Here is a 16,400-nt window from a genome sequence, read left to right as displayed (position 1 = left end):
TATCTAGTATATTCCCATCGTGCGCTGCTAAGACCTGCACACATATGCACGTGTTACAGAAGTGATATGTGAAACTGGATGTTGACTTGCGCTCTCCAATGTGTGTCTATTACCTATTCTTTAACATTTTGAATTGAAGACGAAAAATATGTAGTCTATTTCGAGCGTTCCTATAGATTATGCCTTGTTTCTAACATCAGAGAAACAGAGGTGGTGTTTCATATTCACTCAATGCTGAAGAAGTGAAGATTAGTGGGGTGAAGAGGTAGTTCTTGACGTAAGAAGATTAAAGAAAACCATCATGACAACGTGTGTTGCTTTCGGTTGTGATACAACACAAACAAATAAACCTCTTCATGTTGGTTTTCACAAATGAGTAAGTATTTGAACAGACTAAGAATCACAGTCAGAGACCTACCTACTTCCCGATGGATTTCCTTCAATCATTCCACGCAAGTGTCTAGAAATTAGGAATCTTGAAATATAAGCGCTGTTTCACTTCCCCACTTAATTATACAGTGTTACAATACTTTTTTTTTTTTAATATCAGTTTTCATGGACGTTCTACAAAGATTACAAAGTAATTTTATTTTCTACAAGGGCTGCAATAGGAGGGCACGGTAGCTTAGTAACAGAATGGTCACTTCTGGTGCGAGGGATTTCCAGAACGATCTCCGGCCGTCTGAGTTTTGTGGACAATATTGTGTCCGTTAGTTTTCTCGGGGTTCCGTTCCCTCTCAAATTTGCATTATATCAACCTCCTTCGTAATTATTCTTCTTTCATTAATCATCTGTCTTCTTTAGCATAAGTGGTGTACCTGTAGAATGTTAAAGATTAAAAGGGTTGCAATGTATAAGATTTGGATTTACAGTAATTGAACCTAACTTAACATTACGGAGAATATGGTGGGAGAAAGAAGTCAATGTCTGTACGTTATTGTCAAATATAAGGGGAAACGTATCGATATGTTCCAATACCGTTTTACTCTGATATCCGACAACAGACGAACGCACGAATATAGCCCTTCTACAAGACTTCTGTTATTTATGTATAGCGTAGTATATACAGTATATAAAGGAAATTTTTATTTTTTTATATTTAGAACTGTTTTTCTTGTACATAAGTGAAATTGACAAGCATATGCTCTAGTATATTTAAGATGCTTAACTACTATTTCTGCATTTAGATAACTTTACTATATTGTCAACTCCTTTACTTAAATTGACTTTTATTTGTAAATAGCACGATGTTTGTACTAAGAGACATGTGTCTTGATATACCAATGAATAACATTTTGCACATACCGTATTAATCACTTTATTGATTATATTCTATTGTATATCTAATCTTATGATTATGTCTGCTTTAGAAACCAATATAGCCAGTTCCATACTCATTGAACGTTTTTTCAGTAAATAATCTGATATAATATTTGTTTTATACATATATTATGTAGTTCCTTGTTTTTAAATAGTTTCTTTATAGAGGAAAATAGATAAATAAATGGGAAAAAGGAACAAATTACTTGAATGATGCCTTTATAACAGCAATTTTATGTTCGAAGGAAAAGGTACATCCAAATGGTCTCGCTGTGAGTAGCCTATTGTCTCCTCTACCAACATCGTTCTCAACTGTTTGAAAAAAAAATTGAACAAAAAAAACTTTAAATTTATTAGGCAAAAACATTTTGTTAGAGCTTCTATTGGAATTTAACTTCATTAATAAAAATATAAAATTTACATTGAAAGGGTAATCATAAATAAAGCTAAATTTTCTAGATCTAGAGATTTACCGGCATACAACACTTCATTTCAATGTATAGGAAGGAAACGGCTTGTGATTATTTTGTACACAAAGATTCAACGTGTCCAGACCTAACAAAAGCGAACGTTGGGAAAAACTTTTTTCTACGAGCTTTCCGCATCATTTCCGAAGAATCAGGACTTTAGCAACATTTACAATTACTAGTTGATTTAGGTATGAAAAATGAGTTTGATATTTGTCGTACATAACGATACAGGAGTGATTATAACAGCAAGAAGTAAACACAAATGCAAGCAAAGCCTTGAAGAATTGGCAGATATTACATAAGTAGGTCCCTTTTTTGATAGACATATTACTAACCAGCAGAAATAGCAATGTAGTTTTCAAATCGCCAATCAGCTCATATGATTATTTCAGCTAACCAATTCTTTCATTTCATTTCAACAACTTTCTCCACAACAGTTCCAAGTTTCTGTGTTTCCAGCACAGATAATAATTAGAAAATATTTTAAGAGACTATGTAGTCGAGAATATCCAGATCTAAGACGGACTAGAAGAAGGAAAATGAGTAACTGGACGCTCGATCTTAAGTTTGAGAATCATAAAAAGTGGTTGCAAAAGAAACAGCAAAGACTAACAAGGAATCTCGATGGGAAATTTTAGAATACTAAGTATAATAACATTTGGTAACAAGATGAGTTTCAGAAGTAGGAAAAGAACAACAAAAGATAAAAAAGGTAGCTGGGTTGAAGAAAATAAATATAAAATTCCTAAGTCAGCAAGAATACTGTTGATGGTTTAAAGGCAAAGAATACCATACAAATTTAGTTAAATCATTAGAAGAAGAAAATTATATATTTTGTTGTCAATTACAACGTAATTTTTAGATATAAAATATGTTACACGTGAATTGAATTGCATTAATGAATTGGTATCAAATAAATGTTATTATTTGAAAGCAGTATCTCAGTGAAGTGGTAAACTATTATTTATTAGTCTAGGGACATTAGTAAGTTTCGCATCAACTAAAGGGTGCCTTAGAGAAGAAACTCAGACAGAGGAAGATAGAAAAGAACTACTTTATCACAAACGACCGCGAAGAACTCTAAAGGCATAAAGTAAAGCATAATTATTTATATATGGCATAGTCAGATAGCATGAATGGACATAAAGAAAAATAAGCAATTAACTGATAAGTAAAATGTATTATTTTTATACTTAGTACTCAAATGTTGTATTGAGTGTTAGTTTTAATGGATATACCGAAAAGTAATTATTAACGATATCTTTAAGTGATAAGTTGCAGTTGAATATTGCAGAGAATAAATAATTAATCGGATTATATGAATTTTATATTATTGAAGATACGGTTATGGATAGTTGTGAGAATAGGTAATGACTTATCTGCTTTGATTTTAAATCAAATAGTCCACATTTTGTCTCATCTTGGTTTGTATTGTTTGGACACTTAATCTAACTTCACAAATATATTTTATTCTGATAACATTATTGGCTGATTCCAAAAAATCGAGCGTAATCTAATCCTACCAAACTTTTTCTCTTAGTTCAATCAGCAAAGAATGTGATAACAGAGGATAGGAAGTTGATGTCAAGAATGAGAATGGAAATAGTAGTTTGACGAAGATCTTCGTGTAGTTATTTTTATTATTTTCCATATCGTCATAGAAATATCTCGTAGAAGAAAAAGGTTAACTGAAGTGTTCACGGAGATTTTGCAACATTTCTTACAAATCCTGTCTGTATTTGCAAAACTAAATAAAAAAGAGATGAAAAATAATTATATATGAACAGTTAATTCGTTAATATGTTAAATGTTCATTTTAAATCTTCATCTCTATATAATTTTAAAAAACTTCAGAGCAGCTTTTTAAAAGTAAAAGAAAAATAACTGACCTTCACACTTACTTAAATGAGAATACATCACCTTAAAAATGTAAAATAAAAAAACTAAATAAAAATAAAAAATAATAATAAACATTGTTGATAACTTTAGTTTATATACAGCACTAATAATATCTTGGCTGTGTTTATTCTTAAGTTAAGACTTAAAAGTCACAATCTACTTTGAATTGAACTAAACATTCTTTTAATGGTATTTTTAAAGATAATAATTATGCATGTTCCTGTACACTGAATAGTACGCTTTAAGGAAAACAAATTAATTGCAAATTTATGAATGGGAGAAATGTATAGCCTATATATATATATATATATATATATATATATATATATATATATGTGTGTGTGTGTGTGTGTGTGTGTGTGTATGTATGTACATTTTTCCCGGAATTTTCATATGTGGCAGAAATTAAGATATTTTGAGTGATGTATGAATTCGTGTTATACATTTTGCTAGGCTCTTTTAAGATTAATATTAGATTAATAGAAAGGATTAGATTAGAACGGAGGTAGATTAAGAGAAAATGTTTTAAGGCAATTGGTCAGGATAAACAACAGGTGTGTCTGGAAAAGATAAACACAGGTGGGAGGGTAATTAAGTCAGGGCAGGTGGCTGGAAGATGACGCCCGGGGAAGTCCGACCCAGGTGGCTTCCCATGCACACAAGGACTTTCACTTTTAGTATATATAACTGCGCTCTAAGATATCTCTTTCAGTTAGTGTCTGATGAAGACAACGTTACGTTGTTGAAACTGTTACACTGGAATTTAGTTTTTAATAAACAAGTGTATATACTCTGGTCAGAAGTGTTTATTATTTCTTTAGTGAGTTCCAGAGTCGTGATGGATAGAGTTGCAAGATTAATATATATTATCTTTTATTATCATGATAATCTATGTGTCTTACCTGTTGCGCTGGAATAGCACCGTGACAAGGAATGGGTTTCCAGTGATTATGATGTCCATGATGACCTACTAATGTGTGTATTATGCCTTTATTATCTACAGCTCTGATATTTGTTCCATCTGCAATATACATGGTTTTGTCTGCAGCTATGGACAATCCTGAAAGAAAAAGGAAAGAATATTATATATAGAAATGTATCAATTTAGTTAGATTACGACCTATCAGCTATTACCATCTGAACCTGTCATGTTGAATTTAGCACATGAACAATTTGAAACAAAATCATAGTTAAAGAACTGAGAAATGAATACGTATGTCGATAATTTCTACTGTAGAATAAGAATTTCCATCACAATACGAATTTAAGAATTAGTTTTTTTTTTTTTTTTTAATATACATGAAGTTTTAAATCTCAAAACGTTTCTTTTCTTAAATATTTGAGAAAAAGAAGAAGAAAGCCAGGTATAAACTTTCCGGATAAAAAGAAAAAAAAAATTAATAATCCTCATCGGAATTGCTATATGTAGACGATGCATGTTCTCTTGCATTGAGACCATGTTTCGTTGAGAAGAAACATATTTTGATATACCTATGGAGGGTGAATTTGTGAGAACAGAATGTAGGATTTGGGGCCACGGTGGCTCAGTGGTAGAGCATTCACCTCTGGTGCTTGGGGTCCCGGATTCGATCCCAGCCCCCGCCAAGTGAACTTTGTGGTGGACAAACACCGTGTGCGTGGGTTTCCTCGGGGTTCTCCCGTTTCCTTCCACTTTCTTCATTCCACCATTTCATTCATTACTCATCATCACCGTCTCCTTTAGCCTAACAGGCATAACCGTGGGACGTAAAACTCAAAGATTTCATTTTTTTAAACAGAATTTAGGAATTTGCAACGTCCTTATGATTTTAAAAAACGCAAAAAATAATCAAGATTATGGAACTAAAATAAAATGACAAACGACGACGTAAGGTTGAACTACTTAAAGAAATTTGGAATATATTAATTAATTTGTTTGTACATTATAGTACTTATTCTCTTTATCTTTAAGTATTGTGAGAATGAAGTTTTGAAGTTAGTTCAACTTTCACTAGATCGTCTAGTAGATTGACTTATTGAAGTTTTAATGAGCAAATTTCTGGGCATCGGGGCTTAAAAATTGAGTTCCAAGGGCAAATAATGTAACAATTTGGCATCCTATATTTTTTTGAATATATACCCATCACTGATCACAAAAATGCGGATGCCAGCAAAAACACCTCACGGGAGGGGACAGGAGGAGAAGAAAACCGAAGTTTTAGTCGTTTCTATTTGTAAATTATTCATTGCAGCTTTGGAAAATTCAAGATTACTAATAAAACTCCAACTGACCAAAGCAGGATATATATTTTAAAATTATAACACAAATATATAATTTTAAAATATATATACTGCTTTTATTAGTAACCGTTTCTATTATTACCCGGGTTCGATTCCCGGCGGGAGCTCATGTGGTTCGGATTCCACGTTAATCAGTAGGTCCACGTCTCCTATAGCCTCGCTGCTGAACGGGACGTTAAACTCAAAATCAATTCAACTCAACTCAACGTTTCTATTATTCACTATATCTCCGTAACCGTTCGAGCTAGAGCATCCAAACTTTTTTGTTTGTCTAATTGTCTTCTACAATTTAATTCTAGTGCATTTTTGAGCTAAATATAATGATTTTATTCTTATTTTCATTTTTACTCCGTATTGGTTGCGCGTGACGTCAGTTTTTTAGTCACAGATTCTTTACAAGATCGAATTCGGAAAGATGTTTCCTCTAAATGTTTTTTGTCATTTTATGCTCTTTCAAAAAATATATACTTATATTAGTGTAGGACTAATAGTGCCTGAATTATAAGCGACTTTATTCTGTCGTGTGCGAAACTGATCACGGCGCGGCTCAAGAGTTACCTTCCCACAAACGGTAGATATTATCAGCTGATGATTAATATATATATAATCTTGTCTGCCTGCAAGTATATAATCATGATGATTAAGTCTGTCTATAATCTAATTATAAATATCCATTTTTAATATCGATTGAGGGACTTTTCGGAAAATAATCTTTATCAGAACAGAAAACTTTTCTGAAGAATGAAAAGAAAGCTTCTCTAGTACACAGTATGAGAAACCCTGCAAATCTGTATCTGCTTCTTATACGTGTCTCTGATACCTCCTAAAACATACACAAACATGCATCTTCCTATTCAATTTTCTAAAAAAGAACCTTGTTTCGTCAAGGGTTGTTTTTGTACAAATCCTTCGATTTATGTACTACAATGGTACTGAGTGAAATAGAGCAGGGACCAGATTTCAAAATTGCCTTCAAGAGAGAATGATGAACGATTTGTCATCCAATTTTTTTCTTATTATTACGAGCTTTCCCTCTTAATAATTACTATAACGGTAAGAAAATAGCAAAAAATAAGATATGCCTAACATATTTTCTAAATAATCAGTTTTTAAACTCTGAAATCTTATTTACGGAAGAAACTTATCAAATGCATTTTGCACCTTTACTAGGAATTTGGACTGACGTCCTCTAAGGTGATTGTCCAAGGAATGGAACAGGTGATAATCGGACGGTGCAATGTCCGGGTAGTATCTCGGATACAATAGTGTTTCCCATCCAAGTCCCAGGTCATCCTAGCCACGTAGGACTTAACGTTGTTTTGTAACAGGAGGACCCCTTTGCGATTCAGAAATGCTGGCTCCAGACTTTTGAGTTTTTCTTTAACACGGCTCAACTGCTGACAGTATACAGTAGCATTGATACTCTGACCAGCTGGTAGCAGTTCCCGATGCCGCGAGCAGTCCACCAAACACCCAGGAGAACATTCTTCTGGTGCAGTGCTGGTTTCGGCTGTTTCGGAACCAGTTCATGGGATGCTAACCAATGATAACGGCGCCGTGTAGCTTCGTACAGGTCCCACTTCTCATCGCATGTCAATAACCTATCTAGAAATGGCCCTTCCTCAGGCGAGACATTTTTTTTTTTATTTAAGGCCTCCACATTCCCCTGCTGTTGCCAATTACTTTTGGACTTATTATAGGGCAGTCGCAACTTTGCCTCTGCCTTTATTTTCTCTCTTTTACTTTTATTTTGTTTCTCTCTCTCTTTTTTCGGTTATTATTCCTCAGCAGGTTGAGGTGAGGTATATTTTTTCTAGCATGGCATCTAATACTTTAAACCATGCCCTTTAATGTACCTTTTTTCTTTTTTATTTATTTTCATTATTATTATTATTATTTTACAAAGACAGACAACCTTGTAAAAGAATAATACAAATATACATGAAATAACGTTTCTTTTCTTTTTTTCATTTGTCATTCATTAAACGTTTATTGCACTATTTTGGGCTGCTTCCTCTACCGCCAACTGAAAGTAAACTAAAAAGAATATACATTAATAACAATATAGCAACAAGAGGCACAGTGCTAAACAGTTATTGGTTTGTAGAAGTTTCTTCTGAGTTTTTCCTGTCTTTTATTACTTCTTTTTGTGTTATTATTATTTTGTTTATTTCTTGAGATCTCACCAACCATCACATTTAAGACACACAAATTACAATATGACACTAGCACTAACACTAAACACAAAACAAGAGTAGCGTCTTTCAATTCCGGTTTATATTCCAGGATTTTTTAAAATTTTTATTTATTATTTGTAAACAGAATTCTGTATAATATATTTTTCTCTAAATCTAGTTTGTGTTCTGTTTTCTCCTTCTTGTGTTTTCAATTCTTTTATTCCACATGTTTCTCATTATGTGTTCTGTCAATTCTTGGAACTTCTGTAGCTTTATTTTATCATGTCTGATGTTTTCCCATGTATCATTTTTGAGTTCGTCTTTGATATTTATTATATCTTTCCTAGTTATGAAGTGCACACAAGTCCATGTTACATGTTCGAGTGTCTGGGCCACTCCGCAGATGCATGTCTGATTTTCTTCTATTGTGATCCTATATAAATATGACTTAAAAGGATCATGGCCAAAAAGTGTCTCCATGGTCTCCTTATTTAGGTTTGGAATCTCTTTCCTTATTTGTATCGTCGGTATGTATTCTTTTAGTTTTTGTTCTTTACTTGAGCGTTCCCATTCCCGTTGCCATTTCCTTTCAATAATTTTATCTAATTCTGTTTCGTTATTTGGAATTTGTCCCAGTATTTCTAAAATTTTTGTAATTTCGTTATTTTTAGGCCACATTTTATAGGCCTGTCTTAGTACCTGGAAATGCATTGGCCGTGAGACAGCAAAGAAACCCACGTGTCTGCTCGCTTTGCCTTCTGGCCTGGAACCAAATCATGTGGGACCTATCGACCCAACTTGTAGTGCTTCCCAAGTTGATGGAGGTGCTGCCGAACGGTTTTTCCACTCACACTGAATTGTAGTCCCAGTTCCTCACATATCTGGCCACTGTTCGCCCCAATTGTTGACTGAAGATCTTCATTTTGTACATATGTTGATCTTCCGACAAGTAGTGCGTGTTCGAGTGTTTCGTCACCGTCTTTAAACATGTTAAACCACCACTACACTGTCTGTGTAGTCACGACATCCTCACCAAAGATCTGCATATCTACCGCCACGCTGCAGGGACGTTTGATCCCAGTTTGAACTCGTACAGCGTACACGTCCTTATGACGCTCTGTGGAGATCCCATGTTTACTCCGTCCTTAAGCAAGTTCACGATGTAATTGAACTGGCCACAACCTGGTAGTATGTTGGATATAACTACACCAACTCCTGACCTTCGCCTTATTTCCATTTGCATTCAACTCACGGTGTGAGAGTCAATTGAACACAAACCTACACAAAAAAACGACAGAACTTTCTTGATTACCTTTATATCTCGAAAAAGATAAAGAAATTTGTGATGTCTTTAATGCATCATTCAGTCTTCTTCATCATTGTGTTCATTAACTGATATTGAATTTTTATACTCGCTCGGACAACTACACATTGGAGTGCACAAGAAATCACGATTCTTACATTTGCATTTCAAACTTACATACTCAAGTTTCTGACAGCTACACATGGTAATCTCTAAACATGTCTTGGGAATTTGTTCGAGTGTTTTCAAAACTGGTCTCAGAATTTGGTCCTCCAAGTACCATCCGGAGTCTTCTGGCCTTGGTAGATCAATCTCACACTTATCAGCATTTCTCAAGTGCTGTTTGGTGATAGGATCTCTTTATATTTGTTTTAAAGCATCACTAGTTGAAGGTAATTTCTCCAGGCTGCATTTTCCTAAAAGTAGGAGTCCAGCTTCATCACAGATCTTCACATTAACCTTGAGGAGCTTTGTGAAAATCAGTTCTGCAGATTCATTAGCGCTTGCTGATAATAATAATAATAATAATAATAATAATAATAATAATAATAATAATAATAATAATAATAATAATAATAATAATAGTCCTAAGGAATAAAAGGTCACAGTTTTCTGACATGAGTAAGTTGACAGTTCTTGATCTTTGATGTTCCAACTAGATATGACGTTATGCCGCATCCAAGTGGAGCGTGATAAGCCATTACCTCGTTCTCAGATAACTGACGGCAAAGGTGGTGAACTGGAATAAACCTCCTTGTCTTTGAGATCCCGCCATCCTACATAATTCTTTACAAGAAATTCTGTCATAATGGTGTATCAACAGCAGGAATATATCGGTGTCTCTACTCATCACAACAATTCTTCCTGAATTGTGATACACAACATGAAGTATCATTCTAGAATCTGCTTCTTCATGGTTCCCTTCAAGATTTTGAATATCGATCTTGAAGTTTGACTTAACAGTCTTTCGATCTTTAAAACTACCGGAAAACACAACAAAGTGTTCTGAAGGTGATAATTCCAGCAACGTATTATCTATTTATGGTCTATTTACTCAGAGAACTGTGACCTTTTATATTTCCTAGGACAGATTCCTTTATCAGCAAACGCTATTGAATCTGCAAAACTATTTTTACAAAGCTTCCCAACGTTAATGTGAAAATCTGTGATGAAGCTAGGCTTCTACTTTTAGGAAAGCACAACCTGGAGAGATTATCTCCAACTAGTGATGTTCTGAAACAACATATAAAGAGATCCCATTATCAAACAGCAATTTGGGAAACACTGATAAGTGTGAGAACTATCTACCAAGGCCAGAACACTCCGGATGGTACTTTGAGGACCAAATTCTGAGACCAATTTTGAAAACACTCGAACATATTCCCAAGGCATGTTTAGAGATTACCATGTGTAGCTGTCAGAAATTTGAACATGTAAGTTTGAAATGCAAATGTAAGAATCGCAGTTTCTTGCGCACTCCAATGTGTAGTTGTCCGAGAGAGTATAAAAATTTAATATCAGTTAATAAACAGAGTGACGAAGACTCAATGATGCATTAAAGACATAACAAATCTCTTTATCTTTTTAGAATATAAGAGTGGCATAACATTATTGAGAACTAATTCTAGAAACCAAATAATTTCTTCTCTTGTATAGAGATTTCTTAAGGATATGGTTTCCTTCTATGACGTTTCTTATTATAGATTTATTCGATTGCAGCAACTGTATACAGTCTTAACAATAGGCAAGTGCTTCTTCTGTAAATAAGATTTAACAGTTTAAAACTGATCATTTATAAAATGTGTTAGGCATATTTTATTTTTGTCTTTTTTCTCACCGTTACAGTAAGCATTAAGAGGAAAAGGTGGTAATATATATATAAAAAAAAAACGTAGATAGGAAATTGTTCATGATTCTCTCTTGAAGGCAATTTTGAAACCTGGTTCCTTCTTTATTCGGCCCAGTATCACTGTAGTAAATAAATCAAAGGACTTGTAGTAAAAACAACCCTTGTTGAAACAAGACTTTTTCAGAAAAATGAATAGAAAGCTGCATGTTTGTGCACGTTTTAGAAGGTATCAGAGACACGTATAAGAAGCAGATACAGATTTGTAGAGTTTCTCATACTATGTACTAGAGAAAGCTTTCTTTTCATTCTTCAGAAAAGTTTTCTGTTTTGACAAGGGTTATTTTCCGAAAAGTTCTCAATCGATATTAAAAATGGATATTTTAAATTAGATTATAGACAGACTTAATCATCAGGATTATATACTTGCAGACAGACAAGATTGTATACATATTAATCATCATCAGCTGATAATATCTACCGTTTATGGGAAGGTAACTCTTGGGCCGCGTCGTGATCAGTTTCGCACACGACAGAATAAAGTCGCTTATAACTCAGGCACTGTTAGTCCCAGACTAGTATAAGTAGCCTATACATATTTTGAAAGAGCATAAAATGACAAAAAACATTTAGAGGAAACATCTTTCCGAATTCGATCTTGTAAAGAATCTGTGAATAAAAAACTGACGCCACGCGCAACCAATACGGAGTAAAAATGAAAATAAGAATAAAATCATTATATTTAGCTCAAAAATGCACTAGAATTAAATTGTAGAAGACAATTAGACAAACAAAAAAGTTTGGATGCTCTAGCTCGAATGGTTACGGAGATATAGTGAATAATAGAAACGGCTAAGATTTCGGCTTTCTCACCCTCTCCCGCCCCTCCCGTGAGGTGTTTTTCTTCTGGATAAACCAAATTTTATGAAAAGGAACTTAAATTGGTAGTCAATTTGAGTCTCACAGAACAGTTTTAGTACAAGATTAATTTACTTCCGAACCCTTTTAAAATAATTCCTTTACCTTTCCAATTATGAGTCTCAAATAATTTAAATTTATAAAACGATAGTTGGAAAACCTCTTCCGGTAATCATGAAATGTGAGAATTGTAATTTAAACTCACTACTGGAAGAGTGAGCAGGAGAACAGATCCTCAGAAACCAGTTACCGGTAAATTAGTGTGTATTAAGGTAAGATTAGATTCAGTTTTCTTGTGCTAGAATAATAACATTTGCACTTATTGTTTTTCATTTCAACTATTCCGACACATAAGTAAATTAATTTGAAAGAATTTTCTTAACCATAATGAAATAAAAAAGAATGAAATTTCTGATTTAACGTCTCACGATTACGCCCTGTACGCTAAAGGAGACGGACGATTAATAAAAGTGAGTGATTATAAAGGAATTAGTGGAATGATAACGTTGGAGGAAACGAGAATCTCGATAAAATCTTCAAACACGATATTGTCCATTACAAGCTCATATGACCCGGGGAGCTCATATTACTCTTTCGTCCCGCGGTATTAACGCAAGCAAACTGGCCTTGTGGACAGCAGACTCTTTTGAGATGAATTGCTTCGCCACAAGACGCTGTGGTAACGGTTCTCACATTACACTATATCCCAGATCTTCTTTGCAACTTGTCTTGCAGTCTTTCTGGCGCTTTCTTTGTAAGGGATTTCCTTGGTGATGTAGGTTGTGGAGGGAACTGCTATGGATAACGTTTAATTATAACTACTAACAGTGGCTTTTCATATTACAAAGCCATTGTTCCTCACTGTTCTACTATGCAAAGAATGTTAAAGTTTGTATGATAAAGAGAATGATGTATTCTTCCCAAAAGCGAATTTTGGCGGTATTTTGCCCACTACATCTTCACTTGCTGCACAACAGTTGGAAAAGTGATACATGTGCATACAGTTATGTTGCTCTCTGAAAACCAATTTGATAGGTGTCGCTTTGTGTAAGTTGTTGACATGGGAACAGACCAGTCTTTGTGTCTTCTTTCGAGTTGAACATAGTTTCAGATGTGATCATTTCTCGAACCAGTTCGTAGGGAAAATTGCCAAAAGCTCACACTTAGTACTATACTTTAATAAATCAATTCTCGAATACCGGAACTACGATACTTTGCAAAATATAAGTTGCACGAGAGAATTATCACTTTGAAGAAGAAATCTAATTTACTCCTCAAAACAAAACACGTTTCCTCTGGTTTCTCATGCAGAAGAGTAATTAGCATACATGTATCACTGTATAATATACATATAGAAAGGTGTTTGAAAATGTGAGATAAAGAATTACGAACCAAGTAGTTTATAAAGAAATTAACCATTAAAATTTTAAAGTAGTAATTCATGTTTCAAGAGAGAGATGAATCCTACAGACTGATGACAAGTTTTACCAAACACAACAGCATTCTAGTTTGCTGGGTTTGTGTTCAGTACTTAATCTTATATTTTGTAAATTATACCTAAAGAGAGCATACTTTCGGTTTTTATAAAACAGAGATAACAGAGACTTCTGTTTCATGTAGTTACAGTCATAGGCCTTCCAAGGTCTAAAGTTGGGATCTGAGACTGTGGTGAGACTATCGTAGGTTCTTATTATATTTTAAATCTCTAAAAATACTATTACTTTCATGATAATTTCATCACTGGGAACTAATAGTTCAATAGAAGAACACTTGTGTCACATAAGAGCGCTTTATGCTTTGACCAAAGCCCGTGTGAGCTAGTGGTTAGATACTGTATTTTTGTATTTTCTCGTGATTCTTTTGTTTTTACTCGATTTGCTATTAATTCTCTATTGTTCATGGAACTTTAGCGTACAAGGCGGACTCGTGAAATCTTAAAAGTTTAATATTATTATCTTGGCACTTGACATTGTTAGATTGGATAATGTTGCAATTCCATTCCAGATTAAAGCAAATTCTTGCTTTAATTTGATCGACTTTACATCACATTTACTTGAAACTGCAAGTATGTAAAAACTTAGCAAGATGAAATTAAACTAAAATAAGTGGGGACATTTACCTTGTTTCACGTATCTCATTTTAAGTTTAATAGAAAAATAAGTAGTAATTGCGTGAGAGAAAGTAGTGAAACCCAGTAAGGAATGTCGAGAATAAGTTGTTCTGTTGTTAAACAATATAACAAAAATAAAATAGCCAAGATAACAAATATAAGCTCAAAATTGTACATTTAGAATAAAGTAACATTTCAATTTTAAATTATGTTAGCAGCGACTGAGATTCATAGGTGCACAGTAATGTATAAAGGTACTAAGAAGTAACTACATAAACTAGATAAACGATATACTACAACAACGTATAGCTTTGAGAAAGAGAATATAAATTACACCAGTAATAACAATTATTCATTAGTATTCTTTTATAGAATACTACTTATAGAAATACATTTGAATGAACATGCTTTTACATTTATATAAATACTCTCATCTCAAGTGATTATATTTAGTTTAATTAATTTGCAGGGGCACGAAGGCTCAGTGGTAGAGCGATTACCTCTGGAGCGTAGAATCCTTGGTTCGATCCCCGGTCAAGTAAGCTTGTGGTGGAGTTTCATCGAGTCCGTGAGTTTTCTCGAGAACTCCCGTTTCCTCCCACTTCCTCATCCCATCAATTCTTCCATTATCGTTCACTTCCTTTAATCATAATATCCCTTAGCCTAATGGACATTACATGGGACGTTAAACTGAAAGATTTCATTTCACTTTCATTTCAAACTGGTTTGCAATAGTCAAATTTTTTAATATCCTAAGAATACATTAAATCGCTTCCATACTCCAATATTATCAGCAACATGGAGGCATGTTTACAAATGTGAGAGAAATGAATTATTGACGTGAATCTCATATCTTTTTCATAAAATTTATAAGAAATAAATCATTCTATTTAATATTGTGACAGCTGCACTTCAAAACATAACAAGCAATGAGTTCTGAGTGTCATTTAAATTGAGATTGTTCAAAAATAGAGAAAAAAATGGATGTTCGCACTCTACGTGCTCTTTTGACCATTTCTAACCACATTTATCCATTAGGAATACAGTTGTTTCCAGTACTGTGGTTGTATCTGAGAATTTGTTAAATTGGTCTACAGGAAGAAAGTATTTTTTAATGTCAAGGTTGCAGACATTTTAATAAGTGATAGCAGGTTTTCTTGATTGATACTTGCTGAAAGTTGAATATCTGTTTTGGCAAATTTACTATAAGTTTAGATATCTGTCATAAGCAATTCCGAAATAAATACGGCAATAGTAGTTCGTTGAAGGAAACATGAGATACTTCCTCCTAGAAAGTTGTTATTTTTCAATTTGAAGTTATGTGTATTTGAGCATAATTATTGATGGATATATTACTGTGGACCCGATTTAATAACTGACAATTTCATATTATCCCTTATGAAAGTAAGTAAAGTAGTGAAAAATTTAGGCTTATGAATTATACAATGTACATTAATTGTTTTTGAAAGATAATTACCCAGTACTCTGAAATATGATCTATGAAAAGAAGTTTGAACAGTGAGATTTAATTAATATAATCTTAAATCATTATTCTGAAGCAGGAAGTTTATTGTAAATTATACGGATATTAATGTTGCGGATAGTTATATTTCAGTGAAATGGTAAAAACAAAATTGAAAAATATAAGAATCTGTTAAAAGCAGGTAAGCATTATTTGCATATAAAATTGAATTGTTCGATTTGATGACCATAACTATATTTATGCTACATCTGTTCAAATAATTTGATAACTATATAACCATTTTTTTTTCTGGTTGAAAACTAACTTTAAAATTTGCTTAAATTTGACTGGATAATTGGAAAGCTCTTAAAATTTCGTTTCATATATTCATATCAGGATGGTAAAAAAACATATTTGACATCCTTTTTTTGTAACCATGATTGTATGGCCCGTTCAACTTTCACACTTTTAAACTTTAGTAGATAATGTTTTTCCTTTAATAGAATTTGGTATTATGAAAAAAAATATGACCGGGCACAAGATAATAAAGCTTTGAAGAAGCAGAAAATATTTGAAAAATGTTAACGTAATTGACTTGTCAAACGGGATCTTATT

General features: G+C 33.4%; 1 protein-coding gene across 6 annotated transcripts in view; it reads right to left on the bottom strand.

The window, feature by feature from the left end:
* Ten-a (Teneurin-a transmembrane protein) overlaps positions 1 to 16,400 on the bottom strand; it is a 1,171,522-nt gene that overhangs the window by 23,859 nt on the left and 1,131,263 nt on the right. For all 6 annotated transcript variants that reach the window (XM_081752112.1, XM_081752114.1, XM_081752113.1 and 3 more), the window contains one exon: positions 4,592 to 4,749. In XM_081752112.1, the coding sequence (XP_081608238.1) occupies positions 4,592 to 4,749 (158 nt within the window). The remainder of the gene's footprint in view (positions 1 to 4,591; positions 4,750 to 16,400) is intronic.

This window comes from Thermobia domestica, chromosome 3 (genome assembly GCF_964235325.1).
Source record: "Thermobia domestica chromosome 3, izTheDome1.hap1.1, whole genome shotgun sequence".
Taxonomy (NCBI): domain Eukaryota; kingdom Metazoa; phylum Arthropoda; class Insecta; order Zygentoma; family Lepismatidae; genus Thermobia; species Thermobia domestica.
Note: the sequence above shows the minus strand (reverse complement) of the source record. Positions and strands in the feature narration are given on the sequence as shown.